The sequence below is a fragment of the Procambarus clarkii genome, chromosome 58 (genome assembly GCF_040958095.1).
Source record: "Procambarus clarkii isolate CNS0578487 chromosome 58, FALCON_Pclarkii_2.0, whole genome shotgun sequence".
NCBI lineage: Eukaryota > Metazoa > Arthropoda > Malacostraca > Decapoda > Cambaridae > Procambarus > Procambarus clarkii.
The window spans coordinates 11,403,812-11,422,222 of NC_091207.1; the positions used below are offsets into that span (position 1 = coordinate 11,403,812).

General features: G+C 52.7%; 1 protein-coding gene across 5 annotated transcripts in view; it reads right to left on the bottom strand.

Moving 5' to 3' along the window:
- LOC123767975 (actin remodeling regulator NHS) overlaps window positions 1–18,411 on the bottom strand; it is a 478,645-nt gene that overhangs the window by 115,584 nt on the left and 344,650 nt on the right. For 2 of the 5 annotated variants that reach the window (XM_069306564.1, XM_045758207.2), the window contains exon 2: window positions 7,182–7,212. The exons of the other annotated variants lie outside the window; for them this stretch is intronic. In XM_069306564.1, coding sequence (XP_069162665.1) covers window positions 7,182–7,184 — 3 coding nt within the window. In that variant the 5' untranslated portion in view covers window positions 7,185–7,212. The remainder of the gene's footprint in view (window positions 1–7,181; window positions 7,213–18,411) is intronic. 5 annotated transcript variants of the gene reach the window in all.

Below are 18,411 nucleotides of genomic sequence, written 5' to 3' on the forward strand. Positions count from 1 at the left end.
GGCCTCTGATGTTGATAGTTCTCTCTTGAACACTGTGAGGGGTCGGCCAGTTATGCCCCTTATGTGTAGTGGAAGCGTGTTGAACAGTCTCGGGCCTCTGATGTTGATAAGAGTTCTCTCTCAGAGTACCTGTTGCACCTCTGCTTTTCAACGGTGGTATTCTGCACATCCTGCCATGTCTTCTGGTCGCATGTGATGTTATTTCTGTGTGCAGGTTTGGGACCAGCCCCTCAATTATTTTCCACGTGTAAATTATTATGTATCTCTCCCGCCTGCCCTCAAGGGAGTACAGTTTTAGGCTCTTTAGTCGGTCCCAGTAATTTAGATGTTTTACTGAGTGGATTCTAGCAGTAAAGGATCTCTGCACGCTCTCCAGGTCAGCAATTTCTCCAGCTTTGAAAGGGGCTGTCATTGTGCAGCAGTACTCCACTCTAGAGTGCACAAGCGTTTTGAAAAGTATCATCATCGGTATAGCATCTCTAGTGTGAAAAGTTCTTGTTATCCAACCTGTCATTTTTCTTGCAGTTGTGACGGCTACTTTATTGTGTTCTTTAAAGGTGAGGTCTTCCGACATGAGTACACCCAGATCCTTCACATTGCCTTTTCGTTCTATGTTATGATTTGCCTGAGTTTTGTACGTGGTTTTTGTTTTTATATTTTCAATTTTTCCGTAGCGCATGAGCTGGAACTTATCCTCGTTAAACACCATATTATTTTCTGTAGCCCATAGAAAGACCTGATCTACATCTGATTAGAGGTTTGCCGTGTCCTCTATGTTGCCAACTCTCATGAAAATCCTAGTGTCATCTGCAAAGGATGATACAGTGCTATAGGTTGTGTTCTTGTCTATGTCCGAAATGAGGATGAGAAAAAGTACTGGAGCAAGCACAGTACCCTGGGGGACTGAGCTCTTCACGGTTGATGGGCTGGATTTTATTTTGTTGACTATTACACGTTGGGTTCTGTTAGTCAGGAAATTGTAGATCCATTTGCCTATTTTCCCGGTAAGTCCTTTTGAACGCATTTTATGTGCAATAACACCATGGTCACATTTATCAAAAGCTTTTGCGAAATCTGTGTAAATTACATCAGCGTTTTGTTTGTCTTCCATAGCATCTAATGCCTTATCATAGTGGTCCAGCAACTGCGACAGGCAAGAGCGCCCTGTTCTGAAACCATGTTGTCCGGGGTTATGGAGATGCTGTGATTCCATGTATTTTGTGATCTTACTTCTTAGCACTCTCTCAAAAATTTTTATGATGTGCGATGTTAGTACTATCGGTTTGTAATTTTTTGCCTCTGCCTTATTTCCTCCTTTATGGAGTGGTGCTATCTCTGCTGTTTTGAGTATGTCAGGGATAACGCCAGTATCTAGGCTTTGTCTCCACAGAATGTGAAGGGGCCTGCGATAGTGGTTTTTTACAGTTCTTGATGAATATGGAGTTCCAAGAATCCCGGCCTGGTGTAGAGTGCATAGGCATGCTGTTTATGGCTTCTTCAAAATCTAGTGGGGATAGGGCGACGTCTGATATATGATTTGATGTTGGTATCATATCCATGAAAAATTCATTTGGGTTATCAATCTTTAGTGCATTTAATGGCTCGTTGAAAACAGAGTCGTACTGCTTCCTCAGTAACTCGCTCATTTCTTTGTTGTCATCGGTGAAAGTTCCATCTCCCTTTCGCAGGGGCCCGATACTAGATGTGGTTTTTTATCTTGATTTTGCATAGGAGAAAAAATATTTCGGATTTCTCTCTATTTCACTGATGGCCTTTTGCTCTCTTTGCCTCTCCTGGGTTTTGTATGATTCTTGTAGCTTGAGTTCAATTGTTTCTATTTCTCTACCTAACCTTCTTCGCCGTTCTTGAGATAGGGTGCGACTCTCAAGTTGTTCCGCGATTCGTTTTCTTCGCCTATATAGAGAACGACGTTCCCGTTCCAATCTGCATCTCTTTCTCTTTTTTCTTAGAGGTATGCGGTTTGAACATATTTCTAGTGCTACTGAACTTATTTTTTCCAGGCACTGGTTCATGTTTGCATTTTCTAGCTGTTCTTCCCAGTTTATTTCTGTGAAGTCCTGGCTTATTTGCTCCCAGTTTATCTGTTTATTATTGTAAGTTGAATTTGCTGAAATCTCCTCCACCAGGAATCTGGACTGGTTTTGAAGGTCTACTCCCCATGGTTGTCGGAACTTCAATTAAGTTGTGATCTGAGTAACAGGTATTTGTAATCATTATGTTCCCGATCAACTCATCATTCCAGGTGATCGGGAACATAATGATCGGGAACATCCACAACACCACCACCACCACACCACCACCACCACCACCACACCACCACCACCACCACACCACAACACCACCACAACAACACCATCACCACCACCACCAACACACTCACCTCAACACCACCACCACCACGACCACAACACCACCACTACCAACACCACCACCACAACACCACCACCACCACCACACCACCACCACCACACCACAACACCACCACAACACCACCATCACCACCACCACCAACACACCCACCTCAACACCACCAACACCACCACCACCACACCACAACACCACCACAACAACACCATCACCACCACCACCAACACACCCACCTCAACACCACCAACACCACCACAACACCACCACCACCACCACCACAACACCACCACTAAAAACACCACCACCACCACTACCAACACCACCACAACACCACCAACACCACCACAACACCACCACAACACCACCACAACACACCAGCACCACCACACCACCACCACCACCACCACAACACCACCACACCACCACACCACAACACCACCACCACACCACCAACACCACACCACCACACCACCACAACACCACCACCACAACACCACCACCACACCACCACCACCACAACACCACCACCAACACCACCACCACACCACCACACCACCACAACACACCACACCACCACCACAACACCAACACCACACCACCACCAACACCACCAACACCACCACCACAACACCACCACCAACACCACCACACCACCACAACACCACCACCACACCACCACCACCACACCACCACAACACACCAGCACCTCAACAAACGCTCACCAAAATAACCCAAACACAGCTTACAATCTTTACAATCTCGCGCGTCTATTTTTAATCCTGTCACCAGAAGCGGGAGGATTATACTGAGCCCTGCCCCCCCCTGGTGGTCGTCCAGGCCGGCCCCTGGTGGTCGTCCAGGCCGGCCCCTGGTGGTCGTCCAGGCCGGCCCCTGGTGGTCGTCCAGGCCGGCCCCTGGTGGTCGTCCAGGCCGGCCCCTGGTGGTCGTCCAGGCCGGCCCCTGGTGGTCGTCCAGGCCGGCCCCTGGTGGTCGTCCTGGCCGGCCCCTGGTGGTCGTCCTGGCCGGCCCCTGGTGGTCGTCCAGGCCGGCCCCTGGTGGTCGTCCAGGCCGGCCCCTGGTGGTCGTCCAGGCCGGCCCCTGGTGGTCGTCCAGGCCGGCCCCTGGTGGTCGTCCAGGCCGGCCCCTGGTGGTCGTCCAGGCCGGCCCCTGGTGGTCGTCCAGGTCGGCCCCTGGTGGTCGTCCAGGCCGGCCCCTGGTGGTCGTCCAGGCCGGCCCCTGGTGGTCGTCCAGGCCGGCCCCTGGTGGTCGTCCAGGCCGGCCCCTGGTGGTCGTCCAGGCCGGCCCCTGGTGGTCGTCCAGGCCGGCCCCTGGTGGTCGTCCTGGCCGGCCCCTGGTGGTCGTCCTGGCCGGCCCCTGGTGGTCGTCCAGGCCGGCCCCTGGTGGTCGTCCAGGCCGGCCCCTGGTGGTCGTCCAGGCCGGCCCCTGGTGGTCGTCCAGGCCGGCCCCTGGTGGTCGTCCAGGCCGGCCCCTGGTGGTCGTCCAGGTCGGCCCCTGGTGGTCGTCCAGGCCGGCCCCTGGTGGTCGTCCAGGCCGGCCCCTGGTGGTCGTCCAGGCCGGCCCCTGGTGGTCGTCCAGGCCGGCCCCTGGTGGGCGTCCAGGCCGGCCCCTGGTGGTCGTCCAGGCCGGCCCCTGGTGGTCGTCCAGGCCGGCCCCTGGTGGTCGTCCAGGCCGGCCCCTGGTGGTCGTCCAGGCCGGCCCCTGGTGGTCGTCCTCTGTGTACGAACCTTCAGTTATAATTAAAGGTCCTACACCGGCGGAATATTTTTTTATTTTAGTTTTGAATGTGAACAAATATTTCAGATTTTCCCCTTATCTCTTGTATAGCTTTCTGTTCCAATTCCATTTCCTCAGACTCATATGATCGCTTCAACGTTTGTTCTATTTCTTCGATCTCCCTGCTTAGGCTTATTTTCCTTGCTTGTGATAGTTGTGTCTGCCGAAGCATTTCCGTTATTTTTTTCCTTCTCCTGTACAGTCGTCTGCGTTCTCTTTCTAGAGTGGTCCTCTTTCTGCCCCTCCTCACAGGCACGTGCTTCAAGCAGACCTTGTAAGCTTCAGCTGTCAGTTGAGCTATTCCCTGTGTGGGAGTTTTGTCGCTTAAGATCGTCTCCCATTGAATGGTTGCAAGGTCTACATTTACCTGTTCCCAGTCGATCCCCTTATTGTTGAAATTGAGCTGCTATTATAACCCTTCTCGCTTGTTGTGCTCATGACGGGTATTGCTCTTGAACAAGTCATTCTTGTCCCCCCACCACTAACTGTGAACATTGTGAACGCGTGCACCAGCAAGCTACGAGCTACGGTGCACATCAGTTACAATGCATTACTGATACATGATATTTTTTTTGAGATATATAGAAGAGTTGTTACATTGTTGTAGAGCCACTAGTACGCGTAGCGTTTCGGGCAGGTCCCTGGAATACGATCCCCCGCCGCGAAGAATCCTTGTTACAACCAAGTACACAGTTTACTGTTGAGTTAAACACAGGCTACAGTTAAGGAATTGCGCCCAGTAAATCCTCCCCGGCCAGGATACGAACCCATGACATAGCGCTCGCGGAACGCCAGGCGAGTGTCTTACCACTGCACCACGGAGACTGAAATATCGTGGACAGCGTACCTAACAGACCGTTATCAAGCCAGTGCCTCCATAAGGGCCAGGTGGGACACTGGCACTGTCATTTATTATGTCTGGCTTTGGTTTATTTAGCTGAAAACCTTGATATAGCGAGGTCCTCGACTCCCAGTCACAGTCTACGGTGACTGGTATCAGGAGTCTCGTAGTACAAGGGGCCTCGTAGCCTGGTGGATAGCGCGCAGGACTCGTAATTCTGTGGCGCGGGTTCGATTCCCCGCACGAGGCAGAAACAAATGGGCAAAGTTTCTTTCACCCTGAATGCCCCTGTTACCTAGCAGTAAATAGGTACCTGGGAGTTAGTCAGCTGTCACGGGCTGCTTCCTGGGGGTGGAGGCCTGGTCGAGGACCGGGCCGCGGGGACACTAAAGCCCCGAAATCATCTCAAGATAACCTCAAGGGTCATGTACCTCGCTGCTGGCACTGTCGACGGCGGCACCTGATGTGGTGTTGACGTGTAGTGTACTGTGTGTAGGTCAGGTGTAGTGGTAGTGTACTGTGTGAGGGTCAGGTGTAGTGGTGGGTGTACTGTGTGAGGGTCAGGTGTAGTGGTGGGTGTACTGTGTGTAGGTCAGGTGTAGTGGTGGGTGTACTGTGTGAGGGTCAGGTGTAGTGGTGGGTGTACTGTGTGAGGGTCAGGTGTAGTGGTGGGTGTACTGTGTGAGGGTCAGGTGTAGTGGTGGGTGTACTGTGTGTAGGTCAGGTGTAGTGGTGGGTGTACTGTGTGAGGGTCAGGTGTAGTGGTGGGTGTACTGTGTGAGGGTCAGGTGTAGTGGTGGGTGTACTGTGTGAGGGTCAGGTGTAGTGGTGGGTGTACTGTGTGAGGGTCAGGTGTAGTGGTGGGTGTACTGTGTGTAGGTCAGGTGTAGTGGTGGGTGTACTGTGTGAGGGTCAGGTGTAGTGGTGGGTGTACTGTGTGAGGGTCAGGTGTAGTGGTGGGTGTACTGTGTGAGGGTCAGGTGTAGTGGTGGGTGTACTGTGTGTAGGTCAGGTGTAGTGGTGGTGTACTGTGTGAGGGTCAAGTGTAGTGGTGGTGTACTGTGTGTAGGTCAGGTGTAGTGGTGGTGTACTGTGTGAGGGTCAGGTGTAGTGGTGGTGTACTGTGTGAGGGTCAGGTGTAGTGGTGGGTGTACTGTGTGTAGGTCAGGTGTAGTGGTGGTGTACTGTGTGTGGGTCAGGTGTACCATATTGTGTAGTGGTGGGTGTACTGTGTGAGGGTCAGGTGTAGTGGTGGGTGTACTGTGTGTAGGTCAGGTGTAGTGGTGGTGTACTGTGTGAGGGTCAGGTGTAGTGGTGGTGTACTGTGTGAGGGTCAGGTGTAGTGGTGGGTGTACTGTGTGTAGGTCAGGTGTAGTGGTGGGTGTACTGTGTGTAGGTCAGGTGTAGTGGTGGTGTACTGTGTGAGGGTCAGGTGTAGTGGTGGGTGTACTGTGTGTAGGTCAGGTGTAGTGGTGGTGTACTGTGTGAGGGTCAGAGGGCGTGTACCCCCCCCCCCCCCCCGACCATGAGGGCCACCCCCCCCCCCCCCGACCATGAGGGCCACCCCCCCCCGACCATGAGGGATCCCCCCCGCGACCATGACGGACCTCCCCCCCCCCGACCATGAGGGCCACCCCCCCCCCGACCATGAGGGCCACCCCCCCCGACCATGAGGGATCCCCCCCCGACCATGACGGACCTCCCCCCCGACCATGAGGGCCACCCCCCCCCCGACCATGAGGGCCACCCCCCCCCCCGACCATGAGGGATCCCCCCCCCCGACCATGACGGACCTCCTCCCCCCGACCATGAGGGACCCCCCCCCCGACCATGAGGGACCCCCCCCCCAACCATGAGGGACCCCCCCCCCGACCATGAGGGACCCCCCCCCCCGACCATGAGGGATCCCCCCCCCGACCATGACGGACCTCCCCCCCCCGACCATGAGGGCCACCCCCCCCGACCATGAGGGCCACCCCCCCCCCCCGACCATGAGGGATCCCCCCCCCGACCATGACGGACCTCCCCCCCCCCGACCATGAGGGACCCCCCCCCCCCCGACCATGAGGGACCCCCCCCCGACCATGAGGGACCCCCCCCCCCGACCATGAGGGACCCCCCCCCCCGACCATGAGGGCCACACACCACGGCAGCTTACCATGTAAGGCGGCGTTCTTCTCCTCACTTACCTGTAAGGGGGAAAATAATGAGTTAGTTAACAAACTCGTCATTATATATAAAATTCTTTACTAGTATTGTCACGTGGGGGTGGGCGGTCCGGGGCTCTGCTAACACTCGGCTGCTAGGGGCTCAAAGGGCCCAAATACTCAGCCCCTCCGACTCCCTGGATTCACCGGAGTCTCCTTGGTCACACAAGATAGGACCAACAATGCCCCCCTCCGCAGGTCTTTGCTTCCACCACAAAGGGGTGCCACTGATTCACCCTGGAAGCCCTTCAGTCAACCACGGGGAAACTGCTGCTAACAGTTCCGGCCTAGACCCGTGGGGGAGTGAAGGAAGACTCAGGCTTACCTATAACCATAACCTCCCTGAGTCTTGCCTGCCAGACAAAAAAAAAGGTTGCAGGAACTCCTTTCCCGCCTGTCTTCTCTATCTTCCTCTTAGCAAGGTCGCCAGCTGGGTTATTATATCTGCACCCCAGCAATGCAGTTCAGTGGGTGTATCATATATCGTTTGTAGCCAGAAATGTATGCTCATAGAGAAATATCACAAATGGAGGCACACTCAAACACAGTAATAAAATGTGTGGATTTACTGACGCAAATTACATGAACACACACACACAATCACAAGTAATACATGAATATGGAATATGGATGATGAGTCTGGAGATCGTCAGCCTCTTCTTCCACGACCTCCAACTCTCCTTCAACTGGGCAGGAAGACAGGAGTCTCACACTCTCACAGGAGGGCCTCTTCACCACGTCGGCACCTCTTCTTCACTGTCCTGCCATCCATACACACTGTCCTCTCTGACAGTCCTGGACACAAGCTGCATTGCAGCCTATTCTACCATTAAAGCAATAAAGTCTTGCTGCCACATACACAAGTAAATATTGTGGCCTAACTAGCCTACTCATACAAGGGGTAATGGGAGGGAAAAATGATCTACCTTACACTCCTGGCTCACGACGCCTGTCCCTCGATGGTGTGATGGTCCCACGCTTCCTTGGGTCGATCCTCGACGATCCAGGGCGTTCCACAGGTCCTCAGGTGTCGTGAAGCCTTCGCGTCGTCGCCGTTCCAATCCCTGAGGTTCAGCTGCCCCAATCCTGGTTCATCGATGGGCGCTGAGCTAATCACTATTTTTCCCCACACTCGCCTCTCCCACAGGGCGTCGCTCCTTGTCCTAGGCACTGTGTCGTCCTTCCAAGATTCTCAGTGGATGTGACCCCAGTCACAGCTAGCTTGCTCGCCCACCTTCCAGACCTCAACGTCCAGCCAGCGGCGCCGCCCAGCGTCGTCGCCGACTATTTTCCAAGTTTGGGCACTTCTCTGCTCACTGAACTTGGTTCCTCTTTGGCTTCCCAGAAGCGCAGGGTCTCCAATAACTATGGTGGGCAACGAAGGCCAGCTCAATCCACTGAACAAGGCTTGCAGAGCCTCCAATCCTTGAGAGCAGACCGAGGCGCGTCCTGTCGCTTCCACGGTCAGTACAACTCTGACGTTGGCGCCGCCCGGGGCACTCGGTGACGTCATGGCGGGCCCTGATTTGTCGCCCGCGACCTACGTCGGCCAATCCGCGATTGGCATAGTGTCCCTTCCACAAGGTCACATCTGCCGTAGGGGATACTGTTTCATTTTATAACAGGGCGCCAATTTTCCTTTATTTACAACTTATAATATAACCTCCTTCCATAAAATGGCAGCCGGTCTGGTCGCCACATATATCATTAGACTCCCTGAACCTCAGAGAATCAGTAGGGAGAGCTGATATGACTCTTTAAGCCGGCAAACGAAAGAAATAGGAGAGGGCACCGTAACATACCCCTCCCCTTAAAATAAGAGTCATATCGGAAGAGCAGCACTCAAGAGGGCAATCTATACTCTTGCTCCCTCCGTTCCTGAAGTGTCACTCCTCCAGTTGGCGATGTGGCTCGTTCCACCTTGCCAGTCACTTGTCTCATTATATCTCCACCTCGCATAGGACCGGGTGTGATGGGTGTTCCCTGAACACCTACAAGAAATCCTCTCTCCGTGGCTACGAGTGTACTCCCACGGCTCGTTACCACTGTAAGATTCAGTGCATGCAGCGCCTCCACCGCGTCGTGCACTCCGAGATAGTCTTGCATTTCCACTGCGTCCTACAGGTACTCCATGTTTCCTCCCATGATCTCCTCTTCGCCAATCTTCTCTCTTCTCGGTTCCTCTTCTCCCATAGGTGCGTTGTCTCCTCACAGTGGCACTTGTAACCTGTACTCCATCCAGCAGCTTCCTCTCTTCCACACTAGGCTTTTGCGATGGCCCAATGCCCCTCTGGTTAGGCTGGCGCCTACCCTGGGTGTACCTATTCCCTGCTTTCTTCGTATTGCCTTTCCTATACCACTCGCTCCTTCGTTCCCGACGAACATCTTCACTCCTCCATGAGATTCTCTTCCCTGCAGACGTCTTCTTCGGTTCGTGGTTGGGCTCTTCCACCTCCCTGTGGCTCACCTCACCACGGTGGTTCATCTTGCACCTACCACTATTCATCTGGCTGGCATAGGGTGCCTTGCGTCGTGGCTCCTCCACTCTGCCCCTCACTGCCGTTCGCTCATCCACTGAGCTTACTTTATTCACGTTTCGGTATGGAGGGAGTGCGGTCTGCAGCCTCTTCACCGCCCCAGGCGTTTGTACAGCTGCTCCTCGCCACTCCTCCACACGCATCATCAGGCTTAGTCGGAGGTCCCCGTCGGGGTTTTCCACAACCTCCGACGACCTCTCTGCACTCTCGCCCTCGTTGTCGTCGTCTCTGGCGACGTTTCCCCTGGCGAAGTCGGCTTCCTCACTATTATTTGGAGCGACCGATACCTCACCTGGCAGGGTTGTACCGCTGCTTGCAACATAGGCACTCTTGGCCCAATCGGGTTGTATCCTGCCTCCTCCGAGGTCATTACCCAGCACCATCTGTACATGCTCTAGGGGTAATTTAGGGGCTACAGCTACTATAGCTTTCTCGACTCCGCAGTCGGCAATCAGCTGTACTTCGTGAAGTGGCAACCTGTATTCCTCCCCCACACTGCGTATCCTCACCACTCCCACAGGTGAATCATTAAATTCCTTGGGGAGAATACTCCTGGTTACCATACTTATGTCAGCACCCGTATCTCGAAGCACGGCAACCTCCACTGGGTCTGACCTTCCAAACTTCACGTTGGCCCCGAAAACGAAGGGATGTTCACCCAACTTCATTTCCCAACCATTCACGTTGGGTCCACTATAATATGGGGTGTGAACAAACACTCTCTCCTCTTCCAACATTAATCCTACATTCCTTTGGTGCTCCTCACACTCGCGGGCATAATGTCCTCTCACACCACAGTTGTAGCATCGGCCACCTCCCCTGGGCGGCCACTCGCTAGTCACTCTGGCGGTACCACTTGCAGACGTCCCCTGGGTCCTCCTTGGACTCCCTGTCGTCGTATCCGGGACTGCAGCACTTGCTCCCGAGTTAGGTCCACTGCTCACAGCTTGGGGCTTCCTCCCCGCGTCTCTTGAGCTCTTGAACCACGTTACTTCATCGGGCACACTACTCTTGGGAGAGTCCCCACCCGTCCTCGCTCCTCCTGAACTCCTAAGGTTCCCTCCCGACCTGGGGTAAGGCGAGTGTCTGGGCGGCCCCTCCCTCCTGATATGTAGTGCCTCCTCCAGCATGTCGGCTCGATCCGCTGCAGCCTTCAGGTCCTTAATACCTGTTTCTCTCACCCTTACTCGCAACTCAGGATGGAGCACCGACATGAACTTCTCCATCACTATCAGTCGTTTAACATCATCCACCGACTCCGCTTCCTCCGCCTTCAACCATCGTAGAAATTTCCGTTCCATATCCCTGGCGGTCTCGGCGTAAGTCTTTCCCGACGCTCTTGTACACTCTCTGAACCGCTTCCGGTACATCTCCGGAGTCAGCCGGAATGAGTGGAGAACCGCATTCTTAATCGCGTCATAACTAGTACACTCCTCTAGGTCCAGCATGTTATAGGCTTCCCGGGCCTCACCAGTCAACCTGCCCTGGACCAGAGCAGCCCAATCATCTTCCGGCCACTCCTTCAGAGTCGCTATCCGTTCAAAGTGTTCGAAGAACGCCTCAGCTTCTTGTGGTTCGAACGTAGGTAAGTCACGTTCCCTTACCTTGAGGTCATCCCGCCGTGCAGGTAGTGAGGGCAGACCACGTTCAACGCGACGCAATTCGACTTCTTTCTTTGCCTTTATCTCCTCCAGTCGCAGTCGTCTCTCTCCTTCTTCTCGCTGCAGCCGAGCTTCTCGCTCCTCTCGCTGCAGCTGCAGCCGTGCTTCTCGCTCCTCTCGCTGCAGCTGGGCTTCCAGTTGCATCTTCATTATTTCCAGTTGCAGGCTCCTCTTACTACAGCTGGACCTTCCACTGCTCCCATGTTCACTGTGAATTCTCTCCACACTGGTAGGCGCTTGGGGGGGCCCTAGTCGGGACGGTTCACCTTGCGACGGCTCTCCTCGGGACGGCTCCTCTTGAGATGGCTCCTCTCCCGTCGCTTCCTCTCGAGCTGTGAGCTGTGCCATGATCTCTATCCTTCGCTCCGCTACCTTAGTCGTCCTCAACCTGATCCCAAAGTGGTTTGCCACTTGTTGGAGCTGGGCCTTGGTACACTCCTCCAAAATTCTCTCGTCCCTTGTGTCAATAAATTTCTTTACTTTGTCTTCCTCCATCTCTATATCAACAAGCATACACGACAGCACAGACAAGTTAGTAGGCACTAATTTCACCGTTTCAGTCCCTTAGCTGGTTGAGTAACAGTACCACCAAATTCACTGGCCACACTGTATTAGTACCCTGGCAACACTTGTCTTGAAATTTGGTCCACACTGTAGCTTGATCCGCGCTTCCTGGCGAAGTTCCCAGTTCTTGGCTACTGGGGTTCGAATCCTGGCGAGGTCGCCAGTTCTCTTGTCACGTGGGGGTGGGCGGTCCGGGGCTCTGCTAACACTCGGCTGCTAGGGGCTCAAAGGGCCCAAATACTCAGCCCCTCCGACTCCCTGGATTCACCGGAGTCTCCTTGGTCACACAAGATAGGACCAACAATGCCCCCCTCCGCAGGTCTTTGCTTCCACCACAAAGGGGTGCCACTGATTCACCCTGGAAGCCCTTCAGTCAACCACGGGGAAACTGCTGCTAACAGTTCCGGCCTAGACCCGTGGGGGAGTGAAGGAAGACTCAGGCTTACCTATAACCATAACCTCCCTGAGTCTTGCCTGCCAGACAAAAAAAAAGGTTGCAGGAACTCCTTTCCCGCCTGTCTTCTCTATCTTCCTCTTAGCAAGGTCGCCAGCTGGGTTATTATATCTGCACCCCAGCAATGCAGTTCAGTGGGTGTATCATATATCGTTTGTAGCCAGAAATGTATGCTCATAGAGAAATATCACAAATGGAGGCACACTCAAACACAGTAATAAAATGTGTGGATTTACTGACGCAAATTACATGAACACACACACACAATCACAAGTAATACATGAATATGGAATATGGATGATGAGTCTGGAGATCGTCAGCCTCTTCTTCCACGACCTCCAACTCTCCTTCAACTGGGCAGGAAGACAGGAGTCTCACACTCTCACAGGAGGGCCTCTTCACCACGTCGGCACCTCTTCTTCACTGTCCTGCCATCCATACACACTGTCCTCTCTGACAGTCCTGGACACAAGCTGCATTGCAGCCTATTCTACCATTAAAGCAATAAAGTCTTGCTGCCACATACACAAGTAAATATTGTGGCCTAACTAGCCTACTCATACAAGGGGTAATGGGAGGGAAAAATGATCTACCTTACACTCCTGGCTCACGACGCCTGTCCCTCGATGGTGTGATGGTCCCACGCTTCCTTGGGTCGATCCTCGACGATCCAGGGCGTTCCACAGGTCCTCAGGTGTCGTGAAGCCTTCGCGTCGTCGCCGTTCCAATCCCTGAGGTTCAGCTGCCCCAATCCTGGTTCATCGATGGGCGCTGAGCTAATCACTATTTTTCCCCACACTCGCCTCTCCCACAGGGCGTCGCTCCTTGTCCTAGGCACTGTGTCGTCCTTCCAAGATTCTCAGTGGATGTGACCCCAGTCACAGCTAGCTTGCTCGCCCACCTTCCAGACCTCAACGTCCAGCCAGCGGCGCCGCCCAGCGTCGTCGCCGACTATTTTCCAAGTTTGGGCACTTCTCTGCTCACTGAACTTGGTTCCTCTTTGGCTTCCCAGAAGCGCAGGGTCTCCAATAACTATGGTGGGCAACGAAGGCCAGCTCAATCCACTGAACAAGGCTTGCAGAGCCTCCAATCCTTGAGAGCAGACCGAGGCGCGTCCTGTCGCTTCCACGGTCAGTACAACTCTGACGTTGGCGCCGCCCGGGGCACTCGGTGACGTCATGGCGGGCCCTGATTTGTCGCCCGCGACCTACGTCGGCCAATCCGCGATTGGCATAGTGTCCCTTCCACAAGGTCACATCTGCCGTAGGGGATACTGTTTCATTTTATAACAGGGCGCCAATTTTCCTTTATTTACAACTTATAATATAACCTCCTTCCATAAAATGGCAGCCGGTCTGGTCGCCACATATATCATTAGACTCCCTGAACCTCAGAGAATCAGTAGGGAGAGCTGATATGACTCTTTAAGCCGGCAAACGAAAGAAATAGGAGAGGGCACCGTAACAGTATATACAATGATCTACTAGCATATACTATTATCTACTAGTATATACACCCCGCTCTACTTGTGTATACAATGATCTGCTAGTGTATACCTGGTTGAGGTATACAAGTATACAATGATCTACTAATATATACAATGCTGTTATGAACACAATACTCTACTATACAATGCTCGACTCCAAGGAGTGCCGGACCAACCAGGCTGTGGTGGGTATGTGGGCCTGCGGGCCGCTCCAAGCAACAGCCTGGTGGACCAAACTCTCACAAGTCAAGCCTGGCCTCGGGCCGGGTTTGGGGAGTAGAAGAACTCCCAGAACCCCATCAACCAGGATCAACCAGGATATTGGAAGCGTGTTGAACAGTCTCGGGCCTCTGATGTTGATAGTTCTCTCTTGAACACTGTGAGGGGTCTGCCAGTTATGTCCCTTATGTGTAGAGGAAGCGTGTTGAACAGTCTCGGGCCTCTGATGTTGATAGAGTTCTCTCTCAGAGTACCTGTTGCACCTCTGCTCTTCAACGGGGGTATTCTGCACATCCTGCCATGCCTCCTGGTCTAATGTGATGTTATTTCTGTGTGCAGGTTTGGGACCAGCCCCTCTAATATTTTCCAAGTGTAAATTATTATGTATCTCTCCCGCCTGCGCTCAAGAGAATACAGATTTAGGCTCTTTAGTCGGTCCCAATAGTTTAGATGTTTTACTGAGTGGATTCTAGCAGTAAAGGATCTCTGCACGCTCTCCAGGTCAGCAATTTCTCCAGCTTTGAAAGGTGCTGTCATTGTGCAGCAGTACTCCACTCTAGAGAGCACAAGCGTTTTGAAAAGTATCATCATCGGTATAGCATCTCTAGTGTGAAAAGTTCTTGTTATCCAACGTGTCATTTTTCTTGCAGTTGTGACGGCTACTTTATTGTGTTCTTTAAAGGTAAGGTCTTCCGACATGAGTATACCCAGATCCTTTACGCTGTTTTTTTTGCATTATGTGGTTAATATTTTGATATTTTCGTTTTTTATATAGTGCAGCATTGGGAACTTATCTTGATTAAACATGATATAACTTTCTGTGACCCATTGAAACATCCCTTTAACATCATATTGGAGGTTTGCTGTGTCCTCTATGTTGCCAAGGCTCATAAAAATCCTAGAGTCATCTACAAAGGATGATACAGTACTATAGGTTGTGTCCTTATCTGTTTTCGATATGAGGATGAGGAAGAGTACTGGAGCAAGCACAGTACCCTGGGGGACTGAGTACTGGAGCAAGCACAGTACCCTGGGGGACTGAGTACTGGAGCAAGCACAGTACCCTGGGGGACTGAGTACTGGAGCAAGCACAGTACCCTGGGGGACTGAGTACTGGAGCAAGCACAGTACCCTGGGGGACTGAGCACTGGAGCAAGCACAGTACCCTGGGGGACTGAGTACTGGAGCAAGCACAGTACCCTGGGGGACTGAGCACTGGAGCAAGCACAGTACCCTGGGGGACTGAGCACTGGAGCAAGCACAGTACCCTGGGGGACTGAGTACTGGAGCAAGCACAGTACCCTGGGGGACTGAGTACTGGAGCAAGCACAGTACCCTGGGGGACTGAGCACTGGAGCAAGCACAGTACCCTGGGGGACTGAGTACTGGAGCAAGCACAGTACCCTGGGGGACTGAGCACTGGAGCAAGCACAGTACCCTGGGGGACTGAGTACTGGAGCAAGCACAGTACCCTGGGGGACTGAGCACTGGAGCAAGCACAGTACCCTGGGGGACTGAGCACTGGAGCAAGCACAGTACCCTGGGGGACTGAGTACTGGAGCAAGCACAGTACCCTGGGGGACTGAGTACTGGAGCAAGCACAGTACCCTGGGGGACTGAGCACTGGAGCAAGCACAGTACCCTGGGGGACTGAGCACTGGAGCAAGCACAGTACCCTGGGGGACTGAGTACTGGAGCAAGCACAGTACCCTGGGGGACTGAGTACTGGAGCAAGCACAGTACCCTGGGGGACTGAGCACTGGAGCAAGCACAGTACCCTGGGGGACTGAGTACTGGAGCAAGCACAGTACCCTGGGGGACTGAGCACTGGAGCAAGCACAGTACCCTGGGGGACTGAGCACTGGAGCAAGCACAGTACCCTGGGGGACTGAGCACTGGAGCAAGCACAGTACCCTGGGGGACTGAGCACTGGAGCAAGCACAGTACCCTGGGGGACTGAGCACTGGAGCAAGCACAGTACCCTGGGGGACTGAGCACTGGAGCAAGCACAGTACCCTGGGGGACTGAGCACTGGAGCAAGCACAGTACCCTGGGGGACTGAGCACTGGAGCAAGCACAGTACCCTGGGGGACTGAGCACTGGAGCAAGCACAGTACCCTGGGGGACTGAGTACTGGAGCAAGCACAGTACCCTGGGGGACTGAGTACTGGAGCAAGCACAGTACCCTGGGGGACTGAGTACTGGAGCAAACACAGTACCCTGGGGGACTGAGTACTGGAGCAAACACAGTACCCTGGGGGACTGAGCACTGGAGCAAGCACAGTACCCTGGGGGACTGAGTACTGGAGCAAGCACAGTACCCTGGGGGACTGAGTACTGGAGCAAGCACAGTACCCTGGGGGACTGTACTGGAGCAAGCACAGTACCCTGGGGGACTGAGCACTGGAGCAAGCACAGTACCCTGGGGGACTGAGTACTGGAGCAAGCACAATACCCTGGGGGACTGAGCACTGGAGCAAGCACAGTACCCTGGGGGACTGAGTACTGGAGCAAGCACAGTACCCTGGGGGACTGAGCACTGGAGCAAGCACAGTACCCTGGGGGACTGAGTTCTTCACGGCTGATGGTCCGGATTTTATTTTATTGACTAGCATACATTAGCTTCTGTTAGTCAGTTAAGATTAAGATCCATCTTCGAACTTTGCCAGTAACTCCTTGTAAGCACATTTTGTGTGCAATAACACCATGACCACATTTCTCGAAAACTGTCGTGAAATCAGTGTGAATTATATGAGCGTTTTGTTTGTCTTCCATAGCATCTAATGCCATATCATAGTGCAACCCGTTCTCGCAAATTTAATAAGTCAATATTGACTTATTAACTACGTGCATAGGTGATATACTAAACATAATAGATACCCTTAAAAAGATTCATAGAAAACACCGACCTTACCTAACCTTGTTAGTATCTTAAGATAAGCATCTTATTGCTTCGTAATTACAATTATTACCTAACCTATAATAGGTATAGGTTAAGTAATAATTGTAATTACGAAGCAATAAGATGCTTATCTTAAGATACTAACAAGGTTAGGTAAGGTCGGTGTTTTCTATGAATCTTTTTAAGGGTATCTATTATGTTTAGTATATCACCTATGCACGTAGTTAATAAGTCAATATTGACTTATTAAATTTGCGAGAACGGGTTGCATAGTGGTCCAGCAACTGCGACAGGCAAGAGCGCCTTGTTCTGAAACCATGTTGTCCGGGGTTATGGAGATGCTGTGATTCCATGTAATTTGTGATCTTACTTCTTAGTACTCAAATATTTTTATGATGTGTGATGCTAGTGCGATTGGACTGTAATTTTTTACGTTTGTTTGTCTACCTTGTTTGTGTAGTGGCGGGATCTCCGTTGTTTGAAGTATATCTGGAATAGTAGCAGTATCTAGGCTCGGTCTCTAAATAATATTAAGGCCTGTGATCATGATTTTTTGCAATTCTTCATCAATATGGAATTTCAGGACTCCGGTCCTGCTGCAAACATGAACTATAAATTAGAAGAATATATTCATCATCATAACTAAATAAGCCAGATTGTAAACCCACTTTCATGGATTGATCGTCTTTTAATAGACAAAATTGGATCTCCAGCGGTGTCCGGGTCTACCACTCTCCCCTACTGTTCTCCCCCCCTCCCCCCACCCTTGCCGTAGTCCCCCCCCCCCTCTCCGTTTTGTCCCTCCTCACCCATCCACACCCTTGTCCCCCCATCTCTTTGTCCCTCCCCCTTCCCTCTCCCCCATCATTTTCCTCTCTCTCTCTCTCTCTCTCTCTCTCTCTCTCTCTCTCTCTCTCTCTCTCTCTCTCTCTCTCTCTCTCTCTCTCTCTCTCTCTCTCTGAAAATGCCATTTTGCCACTTGAATCACTTCACGTTCATAGTGGCAGTAAACCAGAATGTTGAGCCGCGGGTAAACGGCGGGAGTACACATGAAAAACTACGGGAACTCACGCTTTGATTATGTTTCAGACTCCCTGCATATCACCGGGGAGGGGGGCACTTAAGATGCCGATATATCTTAATGTGTGGTACTTGGGCCGACTGTGCCTGGCCTACGCCACCTCCGCCCCCCTTCCCCATGTATCATGTTGGTGAGTGGGGTGAGGCTGCCCCCCCCCTCCCCCAAGGCTCCGTCAACCTACACTAGACACATGCACTGCCCCCCCCCCCCTCCCCCCAAGGCTCCGTCAACCTACACTAGACACATGCACCGATACATGACGTCAATGGAGACATTT